Here is a 26,032-nt window from a genome sequence, read left to right on the forward strand (position 1 = left end):
TCTCCCCGAAACTACTTTGGGGGTCCGAATACGTTGGCACTCGGCCCCCTGAAGTTTCGGCGAGAAATTCTCTGACACCCCTACTCAGAGGTCAGTTTTGTCCCCCATGCTATTTATTGAGTGGGGTCATCCGGAGTTTTGGAGTGTGTTGCCATCAGTATGCTGATGACATACAGCTCTATTCATCCTCATCCAGTGAGGTTGTGAATGTGTTAGATGAGTGCCTGGCTGCAACAATGGACTGGATGAGGGCTAATAAACTGAAGCTCAGTCAAGACAAGACTGAGGTGCTGCTAGCAGGTTGGGACATACGGATTGGGTAGAATCCATTCCGTCTCTGATTTGCTGGTTGTCAGGTGCCTTTTGTTCCATTGTCCACCCATCAAAGGAACTGGATTTTTTTTTAGTTTCTGAATTTGCACAAATTCACATGTGCAGAAATGTGCAGATTCCACAAAATGCACAAATCCCCCTGAAGTGTGCATTTTCATGCTTCAACCTATGGGGCAAATGCACATTTTTGGCCAATGTGTGTGTGTGTGTATGTGCATGCACGCGCACATTTTTTCTATGAGGAAATTTGTGCAGAATTCCTGCACAAATTAGAAAAAATGGCCTGCACGTACACAGAATCTGCCCGACAGAGGAAAAGCCGGTCCACTGTGGAATCCATGGGTTGAATTCATAAACATCTGAACTTATCTGGTTCCATTGCAGATTTCTCTGGCACCCCTTCTAGCAGGTGGTTCTTCTGACTGTACAGAGGGTGTTCAACCTGTTCAGGATGGGGTTGCACCCCCTTTGGAGGAGCAGGTCCATAGCATGGGTGTTCTCCTGGAGCCTTCTCTGTCACTTGAGGATCAAGTGGCCTCATTGGCATGGAGTGCCATCTACCAGCTTTGTCTGGTGGCCCAGTTACACCCCTATATGTACAAGAATACTCTGGCTTCAGTAATCTATGCTATGGTTAGATTACTGCAATACATTCCATATGGGGCTGCCATTGAAGACTGTTCAGAAGCTGCAGCTTGTGCAAAATGCGGCAGCCAGATTAATAACTGGGACCAGAAGGTCTGAGCATATAAGACCAATTCTGGCCCATTTGTGTTGGCTGCCTATATATTTCTGAGCCTGTTTCAAGGTGCTGCTTTTATCCTATAAAGCTTTACCTGGCTTGGGACTGCAATATCTGACAGAATGTCTCTCCCAACATAAACCTACCCAGACACTACGGATGCTGGAGAAATTTGAGATGGACTAAAATGAGTTCAGATTTCTAATTCCATTGCGGATTGACCTCCTCAGGCCATGTGGAGTCTGTGGACTGTCGGATCATTGTTGCTGTTGTTTTTGTTTTTACTTTCCTGAAATTTTTACATATTTATTCGTAGGAAAATATGCACATTTCTGCTGATACTGGGAAATATGCATGGGAAAACGCTGAATGGAATGGCAGAGAATATGCTAAGTGTTATGTGCTAAGGTAAATTATGTAAATTGTTGTGAATACTCTTACAGAATTATCTGTGTATTTCCGCATAATGAAAAACAATTGAATATGCCTATGAATGGATGACAGAACAAAAGGCACTAGACAATGTAATTTGAGAAACATGGAGCAGATTTTACACAATCTATACATCCCTACCAGACACTATGATCAACATCTGGGCCTTCCTCTGAGTGCCTCCTGCAAGAGAGGCTCAGAAATTGGCAACAGTGGAAAAAAGCCTTCTCAGTGGTGGCCCTCTGACTCTGGAACAAGTTCCCCGCTGAGGCTTGCCTAGTGCCAAAACTGTCATCTTTTCAGCCCCAGGTTGAGACTGCCCTCTACTCCCAGGCATTTAACGGCATATGATGGAGCATTTATGTCAGCTGTCTCGAACAGGTCTAGTATTGAAGTTGTTTACTGGAATTGTTTTTAGCTGTTTAAATTATTTTAAATTTTGTAAGTTAAATTTTTAGATTACGTTTTAGTATAATGTAATGTTGTGCCATGTAATGTTGTATAATGCTGTGGTTTGTAACTTTTGTGAGTTGTTGTGAACTGTCCTGAGAGATTCAGCTATTGGGTAAATGCCTGGGAGTAGAGGGCGGTCTTAACCTGGGGCTGAAAAGATGACAGTTTTGGAAAAGATGACAGCATAGAAATTAATTAGATGATGATGATGATTTTTAAATCACCGAAGATAATTCAGTAAATTATCTCCATGTTGCAGATGGAGGGATAAGGCTGAAGTATTACAGATTGGTGAAGACCATCCAGAGTTCATAGCTGAAGTCACCCAGCTAACACTCTTAGCTGCCAGGTTGCACCACCTATTGAATCATGTGTGTGTGTGTGTGTGTGTGTGTGTGTGTGTGTGTGTGAGAGAGAGAGAGAGAGAGAGAGAGAGAGACTCCCTTTTTTATGGTCTCTGTCATATTTGGAATACATTTAAAAACAAAACAAAACACCTTACTGTGACGAAAAAAGGTTCCGTTTGGTTTTGTTTTTAATGTGAGCTCCCCTTTCACCATCTTCCCCCAACCAAACATTTTGCACTCCTTGTCTCACAGTTCAAACTGTTAGCCGCCACCATGCTGCACAAATTCATGTATATGTTCTTGCTAGCCCTCAGGTTTGTTTACATAATACACAGACAGCTAAGCAGGGGAGAGGGGGAGGCAATGGTTAAAGAGTCCTGCAGCTTCCCCCCACCCCAAACTCCAAAATTCACCTGTCAACAATGCCTTACACCTGACAGCTAGATTGTACCTTGCCTTTCATCCCATCAGGCTACCATCCCATACACACTTAATTGGAAGTAAGTTTCATTGAACTCAGTGGGACTTATTTCTGAGTAAACCTCTAATGGATTGTGCTGTTAAGTTCTTAAGCGGTACAGTAGGAATAACACTGACCTACCACACAGGGATTTTATTAGAATGAATAATGGATGGGTGCAAATCACTTTGCAAATGAGAAGTGCTACAGTTGGTAAAAGAAATAGTGCTCTTTCCTGGTGGATGATATGATCCAGGTGAAAGTGGCTACAGGGAGAAGAAAGGTTCATCTAAATAGGTCTCTCTTTGATCCAGTTTGAGGAAAGCATTCAGTTCTTCTTTTGTAAATAGGGCAAAATGGTATAATCTGAGTGTTTTGATCCCCAGAATGTTTCATTTTCAAGGAACAAGAAATTCAGATTAGCAGCAGCCCTCAAACCCCCTTTGATTTAACAAGAAAACATCATCTTTTTCATCCTGTTAAGTTAGCAACTCTTTATATGTTCCTAACCACTAAATTACAGCTGAGCTGAAGCAGGATTAAAATGCTATGACATTGTAGTTGGAGATCTGAGCCAATTGACCTTCCTATGGTGGTGTTCTAGAATACTGATATTTCTGCTGTGTGCTTAAAGGAAAACAAAAAGTTTTGTTGTGCATGTTACCACATTACCGATATTTCTTTAAATTGAAACTCACTTGCTGCAGTCCAGCTAAGGAGACACACCTAACATAAACAGGTTTATGTGTACTTGCATCATGTGCTGGATTGAGAACTGCAGGCATAAATGGGATGTGCATTCTGACATGCATTTGAATGCACACCCAAATGTGGGTCTATTCATACTGCTTCACTCCAAGTGGGATGCACATTCTGATGTGCACTGAAATCCCTATCCCCATGCCTGTGCAAGTAGTCTAATTTTAGCACCTCATTTTACTTGCAACTAGAGTTGGATCAGGGCCACTGTATGTACATCAAGAACCCTTAGGATTTAATTGTTCTGAGGCTGAAATCCTATGGTCCCTAAGAGAGTATCAGAGGGGCCGTAGGGTATGTTGGTCTTCTGCCTCCAAGGGTGGAAAGAGAAGTCTTCCCATGGAGAAGATCCAAGCTCAGAACTCCCTCTCAGCCACTGCAGAAACCTCCACAGTTGATGCTTCTCTGATGTTGGAACTCCAACATCCAAGAGGGATTAAAGGAGGCTTTCTGGGGATGTGCCAGTGGCATCCTGTGCGGGGCAGTCCCCAGAGATGCCCCAAACCAGCAGCAGATCTACCCCAGCAACTCAAACCAATGGGAAGGAATTCTTTTTTTAAAGATGGGGGAACAAAAACTAGCAAACATATCTCTCTTCCTTCCATTCCACCCTGCCAGCACAAGATCTTTGGTTCCTCCAATGGCAAAGTAGGATTGCTCTGTAAGTCTATTTTGCATTTCCTGAAGCGTTGAAGGGTGGAAATGCTTTATAATACTGATGACAGATAGATAGATAGATAGATAGATAGATAGATAGATAGATAGATAGATAGATGATATAGAAATAGACCTGGGAGACCAGTATATTTGTGATGTGTCACTGAGTCTGCATCACACTTCATATTGCTGGATATGCTACATTAGCTACCTCTGTGTTTGCCTTGATCTTTGACAATGCAGGCATTCCAGAAAGGCTGAAACTTTTAATTAGAGACCCACACAGCTTTCCTTCTTACTAGTGTAATCATTAAATTGATTTTTCCAGTCCATCATGTAATTGTTCCAGCGAAGGAATCCTGCTTTCCAGTCTCGTTCTGCTTCGTCAATATTTCCTGTAAAACATGAAATGGGTGGCATTAATCTAAATTTAAATCTCTTTGTACATTAATTGAAAAATAATTCTGATTACCAATGCCATTTTCCTCTAAATACACCACACACCATTTTACCCTTCTTCCTCCCCACCTGCCACCTGATTTATTGAAAATTCAAAGGGTAACATTTTATTGCTGGATCATGAGATAATCAGTTAAAATTAAGAATTATTCTTCTGGCCCAATATTCAGTATCATATGGAATTGGATTTTCAACTTTTATACCCATTTGACATTTACCAAGGAGTGTACAGTTCATGAGGGATAGGCAATTAATTAGAGGGGAAAGGCAATTAATTAGTGGACTGGGATGCAGATACAGACTTCCAACACAGGGATGCAATGCATTTCTGTCACTGTCATTTCTGGGAGCAAAAAAATAAATCAATAAAAGCACACATTCTCAGTTGAAGAAACTGAGGTATCCCCGAAAAGTTATAAGGTAGCTGCAGAAAAGTGATGATTTACATACTCAATATGTTTTTCAGTATGAGCACAATTTTTTTTTCAATATGGCACAATTCTATGGCCTTCCAAACAGCATCTGAGACACCATCAAATCTCCCTTGCTGAGGCTAGAGGGAGAGCTTCAACGAGGAGATCCATCTGTGGATCTTGCGCCACTCCCCCAAGTCCCTCCAGCCACCACAGAAAACTCTACAATGGCGCCATCTCCCAAAGTCAGGACTCCAAACTCAAGAAGGGAGGCAATGCATATGCTGGGGGCAGGCCAGTGGGCAGAGGCAATGGATTAATTGGATCCAATGGCCTCTCATCCCCGTCCCCACTCCTGACGTCCAGAGTGAGCAAGCTTGATGGGCTCTGAGGCTCATCTAACAAAATATGCTCATACAGAGCCTCCATAGCTCCTTCCATCCTACCATCAGGATCCCTCATAAACAGACAGCTCATAATTCACAGCCTTCCATCATTTGGGCTAGACACCCATAGGATTGCTCTCTAATCCAGCTGTGCAGAATTAGGAAGCATGTGAAATAGCTTGGATACTATGGGTATCTCTACACCAGCCTAAAATCCTGCATTTAAAATGTGGCTTTCTGCTTCTGTTTTAAATGCAGGATCACGATGACTCCCTTTTTCACCTGCTTCCTTTTTCCCCTTCCCTTTCCCCCTCCTTCTCCCTGTATCCGAGTCTTCCATTATCTTTCATTGATCTCGCTCCTCTTCTTGCCACTTTAACTCTTTTCACGGAGAAACTGAAGCGGAACATCATTTGATAGCTCATTATCTGCGATCTATTTAAAATCGGAACAAAGGAAAGGGCATTTAGTGCAGGAGATGCCCTGGAGAGCTACGGCATCATGAAAAGAGCCCGCAAACTTCCATGAAGGAGCAATCTCAATCGCAGGATGAAATCTCAGTGTGAAGGAGCCAGCCTGCAATTCTAATGGGGAACAACAACGACCAAGCCAGGATGTTTATTCCATTTGGGGAATAAACATCCTGGAACATGATGTGGCTTTTCAGTGAGCCAAAAATATTCGGAGAAACAATTGGAAGGAGGGTGGATTCTGCGAGGGATGGGGGAGAGTTTTGTTTCATCCACAAAACTATGTGAACTGGCCTAATGTGTGCCTCTTGGACTAATACGTGGATTGCAACAGTTACCCTTTGGATTGTGCACTTCTCTCAATTTTGTGATGCAGTTCATGGCTCAAAAATATATTGGTGAAAGCTGTGTACAAAATGCATATGTCAGGAGAAATTATGTACAGAAATAAATGTAATTTTATTTTGGAGCAGATTTTTTTTTAAAAAAAACAACCCACAGACTGATGCCTAAATTGGATAGAATGGACTTATGAATGGATATACGTGAAACTGACCTGGACTGGAAATAGACTGATTTGTCCATCCCTGATTGAGACCTATGCTGGTACATTCACACATGTGGCTGCACCTTTGGTGGGCATGGATAAAGCCTGTGGCTTTTATTGCTATATTCTGAGTATTCTGTTTCAGCGATCGGTCCATTCAACAGTCAGTTCGGGCAACTATTAACTACCTTTTCAACCAGTTAAAGTTCTGCTGTATCTGGAAAAAAATGATTAGAAAATATCTGTAGCTAATTCCCTATAAGCAGAGTATTATTCTCAGTTCTGTCTTTGTCACATGTCGATGATCAGAACAATAAAAAAGTAAGAAATATTTGGATCTTTTCTCAGTTGTGGCACAATATTTATCCTGCCAGGTTAAACAGGCAGGTGCAAACTCATAAGAGGCATCAGGTCCCCAGCTGTACTTGATCCAGGGGTGTTGTCCTGAATATACCAAAGTCAATTCATAGAAACAGTGAGCACCATGTTGCCCCAAAGTGAATTTCTGCTATGGATATTATGTCAGTCCTGCATGCGTCACCTGCAATGTATACAGATAGTTCTGTTCGGCCATATGTTGATGAGCCCTAACTTGCAAAACATCCCTGCATCATGCACATGTAGTAAGAACATAAGAAGAGCCATGCTGGATCAGACCAAGGGTCCATCTACTCCAGCATTCTGTTCACATAGTGACCAACCAGCTGTCAACCAGGAACCCACAAGCAGGGAATGAGCGGAACAGCACCCTCCCACCCACGTTCCCCAGCAACTGGTAGCACATAGCCACCAAGACTAGTAGCCAATGATAGCCTTTTCCTCCAGCAATTTCTCTAACCCCATTTAAAAGACATCCAAATTGGTGGCCATCCCTACATCCTGTGGTAGCGAATTCCATAGCTTAACTATGCACTGTGTGAAGAAGTCCTTCTTTTTGTCTGTCCTGAATCTCCCACCAATCAGCTTCATAGGATGACCCCAGGTTCTAGTATTATGAGAGAGGGAGAAAAATGTCTCCTTATCCATATTCTCCACACCATGCATAATTTTGTAGAACTCTACCATAGTGAAATAGACAGGCATGCACTGGTCACATCTATGAAAGGTGTTGAATTCTGTCAAGGTTCTTTGAATACAATGGTTCACAGCAGATGAACTGTTTATATGCAATTCATTTCTGTGCAGGAAACCCCATAATACACCATCATGTAAGACTATTGTATATGTGTCAATCTCACCACATGTCTGTCCCATTAGTGCTGCCATTATTTCGATGTGAACATTATACATGGGACTTCAATGTTTTTGCACATGTGTTTTTCTTTTTCACACACTGTATCAAGAGTTTTGTAGGCTTAACACTGCATAAAGAATAGCATGTCCTAGCTGAATGCAGTACACATTCACTGAAAGCAATGGGGGCTTCTCACAGCATTCCCTGACATTTGAGGTCTTAAGAGAAGTTTCAGAATCCTAAATTCTGCCCTGAATTCAGATGATGTCACCACAACTACAAGCATCTCTCTGTCATCTGAATGCACTGATACTGTTGGTTATCTAACATTATCCATTACAGCTGTGATCTGTGTGATCAAGTGAACTGCACAGCAGATTTAGATCTTGGAGAATATGCTTCAGCTCCTAATTCTGTCATAGATCCCAGCTATGTCATGGGCTTACTGTGAAAGTAACAACCTCTCTTTTTATGTTCAATTGCCAGCCCTGGAAATGTGGTAGAATATCCATTGAATTAACCCCACAGAGATCTTGTGAAGATGTAAAGAAAAAGTCTGTATTAAAAGTGCTCTCTGTATTAAAATGGCTCTATAAATGATGTCTCAGCATGTACATTTTGCTTCAAATCAGTGTGAAATATGAAGGTTTTTACATTCCAATTTTTAAAAATGCTTTACAAGCAGCAGCCTCTGACATCATTTGGTTTTGCCTACCCATATACAAAAAGAGGACATGTCAGTGTGACCTTGTGGAGTAAGAGGAATAGATACCAGGAGTTGGACATATGCCACAGTTTTGTTAGGCTATAGTACAATTTATTAGCCTATGTTGGTCAGGAAAACAAATGCTTCCCTCTTACCCAGCTCCTCATTAGCACTGTACCTGCAAATACCTGACTGATAGTTATGAGAAATATGCACTGATGATTCAGGGAGAACAATATGAGCCTAGAGGTTGATCTGGGATCTTTCCAGTACAAGACTGAGATCTACATTTCCCATGTGTCTCTTGATTATCAAACTGTAATTCTAGTGGCTTGAAAAAAAATAATTGTCAATCCCAAATTAACTATCGTTCTAAGGAATCTCTTTCAATCTCTTCATGCTATGGTCTCCCCACCCCAACTCCATCCAAATTCTGCACCTGGAAAGCTGATGGGACTCAAATTATATTGTACAAATAAATAAAATAATGCATGATGGACATGATCCACTCATACTGTGGTTATAAGGCCTGCTCTTGATCGTATCTCCATAGATGAAGTGACTTGGTAGCATTGCAAGTGTGTGGGATAGATTGAGACCTGATTTCATCCCCCCTCACCATTATGGAAAACCAACTCATAGCCTTACTACGTAAGCTTATCTATTGGTACTGGTTATGTCATTGAACACTGGCTTATACATAGCACATTTGTTCATTAAGATCATCATGACAGATGGTGTCTTCAGTTACAATTTCTATGAATGATGCCTGACGATTGAAAAGAACATCTCATCAGCTTCATGATGTATCTGCTTCTTGTCTGAAACTGATCCAGGTTCATACAAAACAGACTCTCAGGATGTTTGGTTGTTGTTGTTTTTAATCTCCCCCACATCTTACATAAGATGGAATGTCGTGATGTGAGAAATGATAAAATCTCTCAAATGTCAAATGAAAAACAATGTGTCAGATGAATGCTATGCTCTTTCCCCCCCAGGAAGACTTACACATACAGCTATTTCAAGAAGCAACCAACCAAATCCAGCTCTCTTTGTTTTTAGCTTTTACTGTCAGACATGCAGACAATCCAGCTCATGACATAAAGAGACTCCTCTCATATGTGCCTGCCCGGACCTTAAGATCATCATCAGTGGCCCTTCTCCATGAGACCCTGCCAAAGGAAGCGGGTGGCTACTAAGAGGAGGGCTTTTTCTGCTGTGGCATCCCGGGTCTGGAATGAGCTCCCTAGTGAGGTTCGCCTGGCACCTACATTGTATTCCTTTCAGCGCCAGGTTAAGACCTTTTTATTTTCGCGGGCGTTTTAGCATTTTAGCTTTCTAAACTTTTAGCTTTGCTGTTTTAAATCTGTATTTTAAACTCCTGCACTGCTGCTAGGTTTTATTGTGGTTGTATTGTTATATTGTGGTTTTAATGTTCTATATATTTTAAATTGTTTTACTGTGTGCTGTTTGGTTTTAATTTTTGTGAACCGCCCAGAGAGCTTCGGCTATTGGGTGGTATAGAAATAAATAAATAAATAAATAAATATATGACACATGCCACTTCATTGAATAAATGGACACAAGACAATTCAGGCACACAAAATATAAATAAGATGAGGATTTTATAGCTATCTCCCATTTTGTAAGAAAAATATTGGCCTGGTTCTAGATATAATTGCCTGCAAGAATGCAGCGACAAAACTTAAGACTGCCTCTACTTATGAAAGCTCTAACTGGTTTGTCATGGTTAATAGCCATCGATAGATCTGTCTTCCATGAATTGCTCTGAAGGTAGTATCCAATGTTAGTCCTGTGTAGAGTAGGCCCATTGAAGTGAATGAGACTTAAGGTAGTCACAACCGACTTATATCCCATTCATTTCAATGGGTCTACTCCACATCAGACTAACACTGGATACTATCCTAAGATGCTTACCTAGAAGCAAATCCCACTGAATTCAATGGGATTACTTCTGAGTAAACATGCATAGGATTGAACTGTATTTCTTCTTCTTCCTCCTCTTCTTCCTCTCCTTCTCCTTCTCCTTCTCCTTCTCCTTCTCCTTCTTCTTCTTCATTTTTGGCTGTCTAGCTGCAAGGGGCCCAACCAGGAGAGGAAGCTGCATGCATGACACATAGGATGCCTCAGAGGCTGTGCGGATGGGGGGGGTCAGATTTTTGGGAACCGACCTCGGAGCGCGGACTCAGAGGTCGGTTCCCAGAAAGAAGCACATCCTGTGGCCCTCTAGACAGTGTCAAGTGGTGATAGGATTGCTCCCTTAAATACTTATTAATTAAAATAATAAATACATATAATTAAAATACATTAAAATACATATTTATGAAATACATGTTAATTAAATACATATGAATTAAAATATTTATTTAAATATTTCAAAATGGACCTAGATCCCCAACTCCCATAAGCTTTCCAGATTTTAAATAGTGTAAGCCCATTGCTATCATTCCAGCATTGGTGTGGAATAACTCCTTGCGATTAAGATCTAGAACAGAGGTAGGCAACCTGAGTGCACCAGGCTGCCTATCGCTGATCTAGGAAGTGGATACTGGAGTTACATGTGACAGGAAATTCAAGCAAGCTCCATGTGATGTATAAGTAGCTTGAATTCCAGCCCTTTCTTCTTCTTCTTCTAATCTTTGAAATGTGCACACAGATGTTAAAACTCCTCAATCTAGATGGAGACATTAAGTGCTACAGTTAAATTGCACACTGATGTTCCAGTGGACAAACAATAGGCCTCAATTGTACTGGAGCAATCTTCCTTATCCTCCATCTGTAGATCACCATTTTGCTGGTATTTAATACTATCAGCCCTGGATCAGTTCACAGAATGGGAGAATAAAAGGGGCTGGGCTGGTTTTGTCCCTAATTTGGCCAGACACAGTTACATCTACTGAAACAGGATGGTTTTACGTTGGCCAGGAAAGAAGTAGCATCTCATCCCACCCACTTCTAAGCATTGCCCTGGGTATGTTTGATGGCAACTCTCCTGGTGGCCTTCTGTGCTCAGGACACCATCTGCTATATGGAGATCCAGACATAAAGAGTGCAATCCTATGCTGGCTAGGGAATGCTGGGAGTTGTAGGACTTCTTTCTGTCTAAACATGCATAGAATTGCACCCTAAAGCTCTATTATGGCATTCAAAAGTTGTATGTGCAGAAGGGAGCGGGGATGCTGGAGAAATTTAAGACAGACTAAAATGAGGTCAGATTTCTAAGAATCCAGCCTGTGGAATCCACTCAAGAGTGACCCCCTCAGGCTGTGCAGAGTCCGTGGACTTTCAGATTTTTTTTAATTTTTTTTTACTTTCCTGAAATGTATGCATATACATTTGTAGGAAAATATGTAAGTTTCTGCTGAGAAAACATTGAATGGAAATGGCAGACAATATGCTAAATGTTACGTACTAAGGTACATTATGTAAATATTTATGTAAATACTTATGTAATTATTTGCGTGTTTTTCTGCATGATGAAAAAGAAAATTCACATCCATCTGTGGGCAGACGATGGAACAAAAGGCACCTGATAATCTGTGAAACACGGATAGAGTGGATTTTTACACAGTCTGTACATCCCTAGAAGGGAGTGGGGGCGAAAGCTCATGATCCACCCTCTCTGCTTGTGAATGCCCTGTATTGATGGGCCAGGTCTGCAGAGAAAATGTATGCATTCAGGTGAGCTCGACTGCAAAGCTCAATGCAATCGAAACCACTGCATTCCAGTGAACACTGTGTTCATTGGAACACATCACATTTCTTCTTCAGACCTTTCCCATGGGGAGGTCGCATGCAGAGGCAATGGGACTGGAGTGTGCATCCTAAACCCCCTCCACACTTACAACTTTTGAACACCTGACCTGAGCAGGATTTGCGGGGTGTGTGTGTCAAGATATGGTTTATTCTGCTTTCCCTAGTGGACCCCTGTAATGCTTCAGTTCTCCTTGTCCCGCCCTTTAAAAACCCCATGCAAATACTTTCTTATTCTCCATGTGCTTCTACAGGACATACTACCGGTGCTCTAAAGCTGCACTGGAGTCTAAATTCAATACAATGTGGAACCTGCGATTCACTCAAATTATGATTTAATTGCTGGAGAGGAAATGCCAGGTTTTACCCTTCCCTAGCTGTGATTTTACGCATCCTTACTTGAAGGAATGGCCCAAAGGACTGAGTAGAGCTTACTTCCAAATAAATATTACCCTTCCCTCTCCCATTTTTTGATTTTGATATGAACCAGCCTTGAACTACATGAAATATGTAGTGTGCAGCTGGCCTACTCTTAGTTTTTTTACTAAGTTGGTAACTCTTCTGGTGGCTTTACTTAGTTTTTTACTAGCTAAGTAAGTGCATGGGCCCCCAATTCAGATCAGGACCACCTTGTGTGTGTAGAGGAGGTTTAACACCCCTGCCCCCATGCTTCTATATCTGAAATTATTCTATCCTGCTCCACATGGAGACTAAAAAAAGAAGAAAAAAGATTCAGTCTAGATCAACCCCCGCACACACACAAATAGGGATGGAGCAAGAGTCGAAAAAGGGGGTGGACTCTGACAGACTCCCCCCATCTGGCCTCCTGAACCTCACTCAACGAGCCCTGGGGCACTGAGGGACCCAGCCACTGAGTGCTCCGGAGCTCAGCAAGCAGCTGGGAGTGCCACGGCACCCCAGCGCTCACCCCAGTGCTCTTGCCCTGGCCTCCTCGGGAGGAGGCAAGGGTGAGTGTGCTGGGGGCTGGCCATGCCAGGAGCCGTCCTGCTTCCACCGGCTGTCAAGAGCTTCCTTAACAGCTGGTGCAGGGAGGAAGGGCCTTGGCCGCATCCTAGTGCTCTCACCCCAGCCTCCTCGAGCGGAAGCCAGGGTGAGAGTGTTGGGAGCTGGCCATGCTGAGGACTTAGCAGTCAAAGCCTTATGCACATGAAGCACAAGGGCTTGACTGCTGGAGTCCTTGGTGAGGAGAGGAGGGTCGGCTCACACGGCTCAGCCGGCGGGGTGAGCAGGGAGGCTCACCAAGCAAGTCCGGGCTGTGCAAGCTCATTGAGCCCCACCTCCACCCCAGACAGAGATGGGTCTGTCCATATCTAAGCACAAACATACCTACTTGTAAGATAAAACAAAACAAAGAAAGGATCTGCTGCACTCGTATACTGCACAACTAATCTTACATGCTTGAAGTTGAAGAGAGGCTATGAAACATGTACAAAACTAGATTTATACACATTGATTGAAAAAATGTATTATTTAAGTGAAGCTGGTTGGCTCATTGAAAGGCCTTCTGGATTTAATTTTACACAAATTGTTCTTACCCAAAAAAGCTTAAAATTGAAATTGAAATTTAGTAGCAGCAAAGTGACCTTGTATTAACCAATTTAACTGTACATACATACATTTACTACCAAAATTACCTGTCATCTCCAGGACTTTAGGAAAAAATATATTCCAGAATCGGCACTGCTGGGCACGTAATTTTGTACGGATCTTTGTGCTGTCTGTGCTTAATGTTAAGTATTTTTGTTCAGCAGTGGTGAAGACCGGCCATCTTGTCCCATTAATCTGAGTCCCACTGGGTGTTCTAAAGAATTAAAGAGAAACATTAGATCCCTCATGGGAAATTACCTGCACATCAGTAGTGTAAAAATTATTCCGTTGGAAGGTTATTTTATTTCAAAGATTGGTAGGTTTGCATGGAATTACCTCCATACTGTTGAAAGTAGATGGGAATAAATATCAACACTCTACAACTTTAAATGGGATCACAGCAAAAGTTTAATTAAAAATATGCGCTTAGTTGTATGTACTTAGCGATATGCAAATAGTGATACGCACTTAGATATTTTTTTTTATTTGGAGGTACAAAGGACACACACACATCATAATAAAATCGACGCTCACTCATCACTTCAGTGGATGAGCCCAACAGGTCAGGCAGAAAATGCAATCTCATGGATAACATTAAGGGCAATAAATCTACCAGCTTGGATTGTCCAAAATGCTGAATAAGAATGATAATGTCTTCCTCACAGATGCAAGAATATTGTATTGGGGTGTGTTTTTTTGAAGTAGAAGTCCCTGAAAAAATGTGCACCTCTGTAGGTGAAATGAATTAAAAAATGTATTTTCATTAAAGCAGAAGAATGAATATCCTAAGGGGTTTGGGGGGGGGGAGAAAATGGTTCAACTGCTAAAAACATTACTGTGTTGTTTGCAGAAACTGAGTGATGCTGGCCCAACCTCAGTAGTATTCCTGTAAAGCAGGGGTATGCAACCCCTCCAGATGTTTCAAACTACAACTCCCATAATCCCTTACCATTGGCTATGCTGGATGGGGCTGATGATGGAGGTCAGGTCAGCTAACACTGCTGTGAAGGAAAGTAGCTGGCCTAAGAAAGCCTGATTCTTCACACTGGTGTGCACATTAAGTATTTACTCAACACTTGAGCCCTAGGCAGACATAAGGGGAAAGCAGAGGGAATATGGGATCACAGGAGAAGGTTCTGTGCCTCACCTATGCATGCTATGCATAGCATGTTGACCTATGCATGCTCTCTTGCCTGACCATAAGTCCCAATGTGTGTGCAAAGGGTTCTGTATGTGTATAAGGGCTGTGCAGATGGTTGGATGAAGACACATAGGTGGGAGCAGGGGCTGCTAATGTGGTTCCATTCTCCCTTACGCATGATCAGTCTACATAGATCAATAGTAGCATGCATTTTTTATATGTAGAAGGTGAGGTCCGAGTTTCATGCCTGTCATCTCCAGTGAAAAAAGGACCAGGTAGAAGATAATGGGAAAGACCTCTGCCTTGGAGACCTGCCACTAGTCTAAATAGCCAATACTGGGCAAGATGGTCAAATAGTTTGACTGGCTGTAGCGCCGTTTATCATCCTGGTAGCAGTATAAATCAATGAGGGGAAGGACTGTATTTCTATTTTACTGATTTATTTTCAAATATATTTGCTATCTTCTAGGGATGGATGATGCTTTCGAACTGTGGTGCTGGAGAAGACTCTTACGAGTCCCCTGAACTGCAAGGAGGTCAAATCAGTCCATCCTAAAGGAAATCAACCCTGAGTGCTCATTGGAAGGACAGATACTGAAGCTGAAGCTCAAATATTTTGGCCACCTAATGCGAAGAGAAAACTCTCTGGAAAAGACCCTGATGCTGGGAAAGACTGAAGGCAAAAGGAGAAGGGGACGGCAGAGGATGAGATGGCTAGATAGCATCACTGATGCAATGAATATGGACTTGAGCATGCTCCGGGAGAGAGCGGAGGACAGGAAGGCCTGGCGTGCTATGGTCCATGGGTCATGAAGAGTCGGACACGACTGAATGACTGAACAAAGGGATGGATGAATCCATCAGGTTTGACTTCCCTCAGTTTCTCATTTTTCCAATCTTAAATTCAGTTCATCCTGAACTTTGATTTCTTTCTTTTCTAAAGTTCTCATGAAAATTTTGCATGCATTTTTTTTGTGGCCATTTCACCTAACACACATTTTTTGTATGCAATTTTGCTTTTTATTTTGCAAGCAATTTTCCTAACTTAATGAATTTTGGGACATCCCTTTCACAGATATATGCATTCTTGTGTGCACTTTTTCCCAATATATGCTTTTTGGGTCTGAAGAATTCCATTGCAAAATTCAGAGAAATGCAAACTTGGAAGGGTAACTGAGCTTTGGCTTGCCTATTGGTTTGGAAGTGCAAATTAAGTAAGTTTGCATTAAAGTGCAAACCAAACGAATTTCTCCCCCATTCCAAATCTTTCCAGAGAGGACTCTGTCCAAGTTGATGGCAGTAAAATCACAGAGCCAGTTCTCGAAAGCAAGGCTAAGGTGAAAAAGCTCCTTGGAGGGTGCAATCCTATGGGCGCTAGACAGCGGCTAGATGGCCATAGGATATGCTATTTTCCAGGAACCGACCTCGGAGCCCACGCTCTGAGATCAGTTCCCAGAGAACCAACCTCCTCGCACTTCCGCACTGCCTCCAAGGCAGTGCAGAACAGCCCCATCCTCCATGCTCACAAGATGAGAGCAGAGCAGCCAGAAAGGGGTGTGGCTGGGGCCTTCCGGGGAAGTGAGATCGTAGATGCCTGTATGACAACCTCCTTCCCCGCTCTGTACTCCCGCAGCTAGACAGCCGCAATCGGCTGTCTAGCAGAAAAAGCAGGGCAGGAGAAGCATGGAGAGATCAATCCCCTCCGTGCATCTCCTGCCCTGCTTTGGATAGGTGGTCACCTCCAAGTTCGGAGGCGGCTGCCTATCTTGATAGGATTGCTCCCTTAAGGAGGTTTACAAAATCTTGTGATTGCTATTTAATGACACTCAGAAAGACTTGAAAGTCAAATGCAATAAAAACACTTGAAAGTGCAGAGTTGATATGAGTAATTTGGTGGTCTTCTCCATGGTATCCAGCCAGGAAAACTGGCAAGGAAAAGCTAACTCTTTTTGAAGACAGCAGGAGTTTAAGATTGTTTGCCATTATAGAAGTAGAGGTCAAGTTCAGCCATTTGCAAAAAGAGTGGGGGACTGTAAATGTTCATTTCAGAGGTTCCCCCCTCCTGACCCCTCTCTTCAGTGGCATGGTTGTTAATGTATGCTACATTTCGCAGCTGGATGGCTTCAATAAAAGCAAATTGGGTTTGGGGTTTATGTTCAGCTGAGGAAGATTTGCTTTTGTAGGAGACTGTTGGAAACAAATTATTTGATTTGTTTGTACATGGGCTAGATGGTATCACTAGTTTAAAACAGCAAAGATGCTGTGGCTGAATGTGTTAAATGGATAAACAACCAGCCAATGCTAAAACAAAAAGAACACCAGCTGTTCTTGGTACAGGCCACTGGCTGGATGCCTGGAATATTTCAACTCTGTGAAGTGACTACCCAGATGTAGCAGTTGAAAGTCACTTTCCTGCTGCTGTATTTGATGTTGCTTTTGAATTTCAGACTGGGGAAGGGGGGCAGTCAAAATATGGGTTGATATATTTTGCACACTTCAAAGCCCATTCACAATGGCACATATATCTTCCAAATTTCGGTGTCCAATTCAGCACAAGCTTGCTCTGTTGCTGATCCTCCCCACCACCCTTCATTTTCCCACAGAAAAACTTACCTTGTGGTGGCAGCAATTGTGATACAGCTTCCATTATACCTTAGTTAGGACACCACCACCACATAGTTTTCAGGGCTTGACATCCAGAGTAAGGACCCTGAGAACTACAATTCCCAGAGTTCCTGATACCCAAACCCTGTGAATGTAGTTCCCAGGGCTTCTGACAACTGAAATAAGGACTCAAGAGCTCTAGGAATGACATTTCCTGTGGTTCACAATGCTGTGGAAATTGCTGCACCAACATTCTAAGACAGAATGGATGCTGTATTTTGGAGGGATCTCCATTTGTGAGCTCCCCCACCCCACCCCCAGCAATCATCATTAAAGTTTGGGGTAAAGAAAAAGGGATGCGTTGGAGATTCACAGAAGAGCTGGGAGGCCATTTGGCCTCCAGGGCACTTTTGATGATGTCATCAGGAAAGTGACAGGGCTGTCCTTAAAAATGAGCTGTCTATCCCTGTTTGCATTTTGTGATGAAGTTTCACTTGTATATTGCATTCTTCTTCGTGTGTGTGTGTGAAACTTTTCCAAAGGCATAAGGGCAATGCCAAGCAAAATTATTTTCTTGTAGGCTTCAAGACAATCCAATATGGCTCAGGAGGGCTCCTTCTTACCGGGAGATGACAAAAAACTAAATCTAGGGCCTGCAGTTCTGGCTTAAATGGGAACCTGGAATGTTCAGGATTCTATATAGATTAGGGATGTACGAAATGACTTACCTGTTCTATTTCATGACATCCGTGGTGGGGGGGAGGAGCTCCGTCCCTCCCCCCAAAATCCTCGCTGGCCAGCTCCGCTCCAAGGCAACTCCACGGAGCCGCCGGCCGGGGCCACCCACAGTGACATCCGGCTGCTGCTGGGCTGCGCAGGGATGCAAATTTGCATCCCTTTTTTTTGCTGTGATAGGCTATGTAAATAATAAAAAAGGGAACGCAAATGGCAGCGGCTATGGCGGCCGCCATTTAAGTTCCCTTTTTTTGCGTGATAGGCTACGTAAATATTTACGTAGCCTATCACGGCCTCTGCAGGGATGCAAATGACATCCCTGCATTAGCCGTGATAGGCTACGTAAGTATTTACATAGCCTATCACAGGAAAAATCGTGAAACAAATGGCAGCTGCAGACGTGGCTGCCATTCACAAAGCAGCGCGAACAGCACCAGGTAGGTGCTCCATTTCACGCGCCTTTCGCGGGGTAGTGGGGCAGGGGGGGCTTCATTCTGCCACGGATTTCAGGGGGCTGAATGCACTGGCATTCGGCCTCACTGAGATCCGTGGCGGAATTCTCTGCCATCCCTAATATAGATGTGCAAATCAGCAAAACTTGAACTTGCCAAAGTTCTCCAAATTCCATCTCAAAGCTTATTCTGACTCAAGTCAGTGTGTGAGACAGCGATCATTTTTTTTTCTTTTCACATGATAATCCATGTGTATTTTTGTATGTATTTTTTTTCCAAATGTATGCACCATTTGTGTGCATCTTTGAAATGTACACAGTTCTTCTCCCATTGATTCAACCATATTTGTGCCCATTTTTCAAATGTATTCATGCTGTCAAATATTTATTTGGGGGGGTCTGCATACCACATTGCAAGCTCAGAAATGTATGGACTTTGACCACAAATTGCATCTGAATCTGTGTTTAGACTGGATGATGTGAACTGGATAAATCCTATTCAAAAATTTACTGAGATGAATTTCTCATACCTCCCTAGCATTCTAGCATCTATCAGGAAGAAATGCTTATCTGCTTTTTTGTTCCTCTGTTTGAATAAAGCAGATTATGAAAAGCAGCACTGAGTCAAAAAAAAAGTTCAAAACATCCAAGTAGGTCCCTTCACACTATGATACTGCAACACATCTTTTCAGAAAAAAGATTATCCAGAAACACAGCCACTTTAGTGTATGGTTACCACAATCAAGTGTTCATTCAGGCTAAAAAGGCAAGTGAAGAATGAATAAAAGAGACCCTGAATAATTAGGGCATCTAATATTGTGTCTTGGAAATGAGTGACCATGAGTCCTTTCATACAGAATACTAGTAGGGTTGGAAGGGGCCTATAAGACCTTCGAGTCCAACCCCCATATGCACTTTATATACATTTATCATGTATATGAAAAAGAAAGTTTCCTCCTCCTTTCTTTTTTTCTAGTTCAAATAATTACAAGACCCCCCATACCACTGAAATAAAAAGGCAGCAGTGGTAAACATAGTGAACCAGTACAAGATGAAATATAGGCTTTGAAGGTACATCATGACCCATTTCATAATATCTACTGTTAGATACTGCATTCCAAACATTTAGCTCCACCTGAAAGCCCACTGGACAGACACTTGTGAAGTCAAGCTATTACTCTAAAGTAGCCCTTAATCTGCTCTGGCATGGCAATTCCTAAATTCCTCCATTGCCTTCTTTGCTAATTCTGCTCTGATTAGCTTATGGCACCATTTAATTGCGTGTTTATTTGTGGCTCCAGAGAATAGTGACTTAAGCAGAGCTGACTACTACTTCAGTTCAAGAGCAGGACACTAATAGCACTGTCAGAACTCATTTAGATGCCTCGCTGCTATGAAATAAATCATGACATCCCAAATTGTAATTTACAGGTAGGAAAGGGATTGTGCTTATGGATGCAGATATCACTTTGCAGAAAATGATTGAAAACATTATCAGTTTAATAGAGTGCAGTGCCATGTGAAACCTTGATGCTTATATATTTTCTTAAAAAAAAAAAATGGTCTGCAGTGCTAGAGAGCATTTACTGCTGTAACAAGAGATACACAGAAACTCCCTCTTATCAGATTCACCACATTCCAATGCATGTTTATTCAGAAGTGGGTTCCATTGAGTTCAATGGGACTTACCCACAGGAAAGTGCATCTAGGATTGCAGGCTTAAAGGCACATCCTAAACTGGTTTACAGTCTGAAGTTTGCTGTGGGTCTGCTTCAGATTATTGCCTCACCTATCAATTCTCTAAAATCTTAAGCCTTTTCTTCTCAGGCATTGGTATATAAATTGGACCCCATTGCTTAATTTGACTTACTGTGTGTCTTCTAGTTGGATAATAATTAATAGTATGGACATTGCATGGATTGGAAAAGAAGAATATGTGTGTTTGGGGGTCCCCCCATACACACACACACACACACACACACACCATGAAAACTGCTTTTTGTGCATTTTTTTTAATATACACATTTCAAATGCAATTGTGCATAATATACAGATTTTTGTGAGAACTTTTACAAACTGGGGAGTGAACAGGATGAATGGAATGTACGACTGGAAAAAATGAGGAACTGACAGACATGGAAATGACAGAATTGCCCACCATGCTGGCAGTTGTAGGACTTTTTTTCTGCCTTAACATGCATAGGATTGAGCCCTTAAATATTTTAGGTATGGATCCATTAAAAATGCTTCATACTTAGACATATCTCCATATTTATGGGGTGCTATATTAAAAAAAACAACAGAGAAATATCTACATTGACTTCATGAGTATGAAAAATCTCAATTGATGACATTAGGCTGGAATTATGTTAGTGTCGGATCAATATAAGACTTTTTGGAGATTGAATGTGGTGAAGAAGCCATAAAACAGCCTTTAAAGATTGTTCTGGGGTGTTTGTTCTTAAATAAACCTTGCATTCATAAGCAATGCTTATTAGTCATTGATTCCATAAGAAACTGCTTATGAGCTGCTAACCTTTGTGGATTCACTGCTAACAGAGAAATACCTTTTGGTAAGTAACTTTAGTGGAAATCTTTACTTTGTATGGAAAAGTTCCATAATTAAAATGAATGTATTGCCCATTATTGTTTTATTACTAATATGACTGATATAGCTTGAAAGCACAATGTATGCACACATTGACTTTTTATTAAAAGCAACTTTTGTATAGACAGCTTATCAATCATAAGCAAAAAGGCATCCAGATTCATTTTTAATCCTGACAGATATTTGTTTGTCATCCCTTGTTTGCTACACTTGGGATGGCACATTATACCAAGAAAATTGATGTAAACCATTCAGTAAAGAGCAAGTGATATAGTGGAAAAGGACCAAATCTACACCTCATGTCATTTCGATATGATCCCATCATGGTGATGCTATATTCGTCTTGGGTATACCTTGTAGCACACACAATGACATCTGTTTGGTATTTTAGATAACACAGAATAAAAAGTGGGAAACAATACTAGAAAAGCCATATATGGAATGCGTAATGTGCCCCAACAGTTATCAGTGCACTTCAGTACTGATAAAAAGCACTAGTGTAGATCTAGCCCAGAGTGCCCCCCCGCACACAATTGGAACATGAGCTGGGATAGGGCTGAGATCATTGAGACTAGGGATGGCGGAGAATTCCGCCACGGATTTCAGTGAGGCCGAATGCACTGGCATTCGGCCCCCCGAAATCTGTGGCGGAACGGTCTACCACCCACTGCCCCACCGCGGATTCCCCCCGGGACGAAGCTTACCTGGGGCGGATGTTCTGGACGGTGGCGGCTCCGGCTGCTGCAGCCGCCATTTGCATCCTGGTCTTTGCCGTGATAGGCTACGTAAGTATTTACGTAGCCTATCACGGCAAGCAAAGTAAAAAACAGAAAACCGGCGTACGCAAATGGCGTAAATATTTACGTAGGCTATTACGGCGAAAACAAGGGGAACACAAATAGCGTAGTGGGTGCTATTTGCGTTCCTTTTTTTGCCGTTTTAGCCTACGTAAATATTTACGTAGGCTAAAACCACGAAAAATAGGGAACGCAAATGGCAGCCGCTGTAGCCGCCGCCATTTGCGTATGCTGTTTTGTTTTGTTTTGTTTTGCCTGCTATGATAGGCTACATAAATACTTATGTAGCCTATCATGGCAGCCTGTCTGGATGCAAGTGGCAGGTGCTACGGCGGCCGCCATTTGCGTCCACAACAGCCAGTCCGCGGCCGGAACTATGGCTGCCGCAGAGCGGAGCCAGCCGGGCAGGATTCTGGGGAGGAGGACTGGATCGCCTCACCCCCTGTCGAGGATTCCAGGGGGAGGGATGGAGTGCCTCACCCCCACCATGAATCAATCCGCGAAAAGGTAAGTGACTTTCGTACATCCCTAATTGAGACTATGGGCCAGATGTAAATTCGTAGGAAAATATGTAAGTTTCTGCTGAGAAAATGTTGAATGCAATGTGGGGCAATATGCTAAATGTTACGTACTAAGGTAAATTATGTAAATACTTACGTAAATACCTACGTAATTATTTATGTATTTTTTCCACATGATGAAAAAAAATCATATCCATCTGTGAGTGAACCACAGAACAAAAGGCACCTGCAGAATGATATCCATTTAAATACATATTTTTCAGGGAGGTGTTAGTGTTTGAGCACAGGTTCATCACTGTTCATTCACAGAATGCCAAGCCATGGTTTGGTATTAATGTCAAAACCTTCCATTGTCTGGCTCTATAATACTGGTGGCATCTAGCTTGTTAGTAACCATCTAGCTTCATAGTTACAAACCACATGCAATGAGGCATGGGCAAGGTACCACATGAAAAAAAAGAAAAGAAAGAAAAGAAAAAAGCTATTAAAATGTGGACTTCTGTATCTTATTGCTTTGAAATATTTTTCCCCTTGTGAGTGAAATTCTGAACCCAGATTGTTCAAATGGGGCAGCCATGAATATGGAGGATGAACTTGGAACACACATACCAAGCATTACTTTTAGAGTTGTGCACAAATGTACTCTTGTCTTGAAATTTCCACCCTATTTATAAGGAGAAAAATTGTGGGGGATCATTTCACTGAATTTTGCCAGGGGAAGGGAAAAAATGTCCTATTTCTCCAGTTTCTGAGAGGTAGGGCTTACCAGTATCCGTGGTGAGGTTGGACTCAATGGTCTTACAGGCCCTTTCCAACCCTACTATTCTATGATTCTATGATTCTCTGTTTTTGTTAGTTTGTTTGCAGCATGGACACCATTTTGTATCTTCCACAATGCCCCAGGCCTAGTGTCGTTCTGGAGCATTGTGTATGCATGTTGGACAGGAGGTGGGAATGGCAGCCACCATAAAAAATTGTGGAGAATATCCACACCACATTCTGCAAAAGTGGTCTTCATTTCCTAGGAGGATGGTGGTGAAAAAAGAAAAATCTCGTAAAGTTTCTCTGAAAAAAAAATCTTCTGATAAATTCAGGCTCAGCCCTCATTTTGGTGAATGGTGGAGGTAAATGGGCCAACCCTTAACAGCTTGGGGCCAGGTTACCTGAAGGAACACCTCATCCCATATGTGTCTGCCCGGACCTTAAGATCATCATCAGCGGCCCTTCTCCGTGAGGTGGAGAAGTGAGGTGGGTGGCTACTAGGAGGAGGGCTTTTTCTGCTGTGGCACCCTGGCTCTGGAATGAGCTCCCTAGTGAGGTTCTCCTGGCACCTACATTGTATTCCTTTCGGCGCCAGGTGAAGACCTTTTTATTTTCCCAGGCATTTTAGCATTTTAGCTTTCTAAATTTTTATCTTTGCTGTTTTAAATCTGGATTTTAAACTCCTGCACTGTTGCTAGGTTTTATTGTGGTTGTATTGTTATATTGTGGTTTTAATGTTCTATATATTTTAAATTGTTTTATTGTGTGTTGTTTGGTTTTAATTTTTGTGAACCGCCCAGAGAGCTGCGGCTATTGGGTGGTATAGAAATAAATAAATAAATAAATAAATGGTGCTTATGCCACTCTCTCACAGAAAGGCACTTGGAAAGATCACCTTTCTGTTGCTAATCATAACAAAATACCAGTCATTATCAATGCCAGTCAGATTTAGTGTATGCATTTGTAGCCCATTTCTCTTGGATACTGAACTTACTTTAGATGAATGTTAACTATTAGATTTCACAGCACATCTTTGTTACCCTGTGGACCAGGGAAAACAAAGGTTCTTTAAGACCTTTGTTAGTGCATTCGACAGGATAGATAAACCCTGCTATTGGGGTTGGGGATAAGTATCCTCTGTGTATTGGACAGGATAGATAAACCCTGCTATTGGGGTTGGGGATAAGTATCCTCCATGTATTGGACAGGATAGATAAACCCTGCTATTGGGGTTGGGGATAAGTATCCTCCGATTTTCTTCAAGGATAGAAGGGCACTCCAAATTAGTCTGAGGACTGGAATAGAGCACAATGCATGATTATTCTGATCTAGTCTTTCAAATTTCAAGCAGCTAGCTGCATGTGCAAAGAAGCCAATCATTCAGAGAATGGCAAGAAGTATTTTGCTGCATTACTGAGGCATACACATCCAGATGTCTCGCATAATTTCTAAAGGCCAGGACACACGATCTGTATCCCTTCTTCCATTCTACGCTTGCAGTGTAACTACTGCTAAGCAAGTAAGAATCCCAAGCCTCAGCTTGATTCCTAGATGAGCTGCAAAGTAGAATTCTAGTGACAGAATGCGTAACACTTCCTGTATTTTCCTACGCTGTATGGCATGGACAGGGATTAGAGATACTGAAGATTTAATACTGAGAAGTGGATACATGGCTATATAAACCATTTCTCCTTTCAATCCCCTATTCAAGTCAAGTAATGGTGTGGTGAGCAGGCTGACATCCTGGACACTCTTTTAAAAGAGCACTTGTCAAGGAAATAAAAGCCCTACAAGGTAACCACAGGGTTTTAGAAACTCTGCTGCCTGGCTGGTTAGTGACATGCTGAAAAGTAGGGATGGGTGAATGAGTGATGTCAAATTTGCCTGGATTCTCTGAACATTGTCTCACCGCTCTTCACGTGCCTGATTCCTGTTCATGTTTGCAGTCACTGCTTGCTCTGTGAAAATGGGAAATGTGCATAAATCAAGCAGTAATCAAACAGGTGATTTGCGCAAATCTTCCAATTGTCTCCATAGACTAAGAGGGCTAATTCAGTTTACTGATGAGATTTGCACAAAGCAAAGTAGAAATCAGGAACAAGATGGACACGAGCATGTGTTCAACAATTTGCAAATGTTTTCCGTGGAACATGCATGCGCTTGTGTTCAGAGCTTCAAATGGGCCATGCTCACATCTTTTGCACGCAAACGCAAAATTAGCCTACACCCCTGCTGAAAAGCTCTATCTCTGATTGGCAAATGTTCACTAGCAGGACTGCAATGAACATTAATTATTGTGCAAACCCTTCCACCGTTAAGAAAGTTTTGTCAGATTATTATTATTATTATTATTATTATTATTATTATTTAAAAATCTGATTTAAACCAAGGAATAGAACCACTGCATCCATACCCAGTGAAGGATTTTTTACATAAGGGGAGACATGATAGTGGTCTTCAAAAATCTGAAAAGCTGTCATGCAGATGATGGAGCAGACTTGCTCTCTGTTTCTTCAGTAGGCAGGACCAGAACCTATAGGTGGAAATTGTAGGGGAGCTGATTTCAGCTTAACATTCAGATACATTTCCTAACAGCAAGAACTGTTCAGCAGTAGAACAGATTACCTTGGGAG

At 42.1% G+C, this 26,032-nt stretch overlaps 1 protein-coding gene across 1 annotated transcript in view; it reads right to left on the minus strand.

The window, feature by feature from the left end:
- Positions 1-2,906: 2,906 nt before the first annotated feature.
- Positions 2,907-26,032, minus strand: part of BCHE (butyrylcholinesterase) — a 78,001-nt gene continuing 54,875 nt past the window's right edge. Inside the window, exons 2-3 of the mRNA XM_084842061.1 lie at positions 13,828-13,994; positions 2,907-4,578 (exon numbers count right to left, since the gene is read on the minus strand). Coding sequence (XP_084698187.1) covers positions 4,454-4,578; positions 13,828-13,994 — 292 coding nt within the window. The 3' untranslated portion in view covers positions 2,907-4,453. The remainder of the gene's footprint in view (positions 4,579-13,827; positions 13,995-26,032) is intronic.

Source organism: Heloderma suspectum, chromosome 3 (assembly GCF_057233095.1).
Source record: "Heloderma suspectum isolate Gila_16-S chromosome 3, 16-S_ref, whole genome shotgun sequence".
Taxonomy (NCBI): domain Eukaryota; kingdom Metazoa; phylum Chordata; class Lepidosauria; order Squamata; family Helodermatidae; genus Heloderma; species Heloderma suspectum.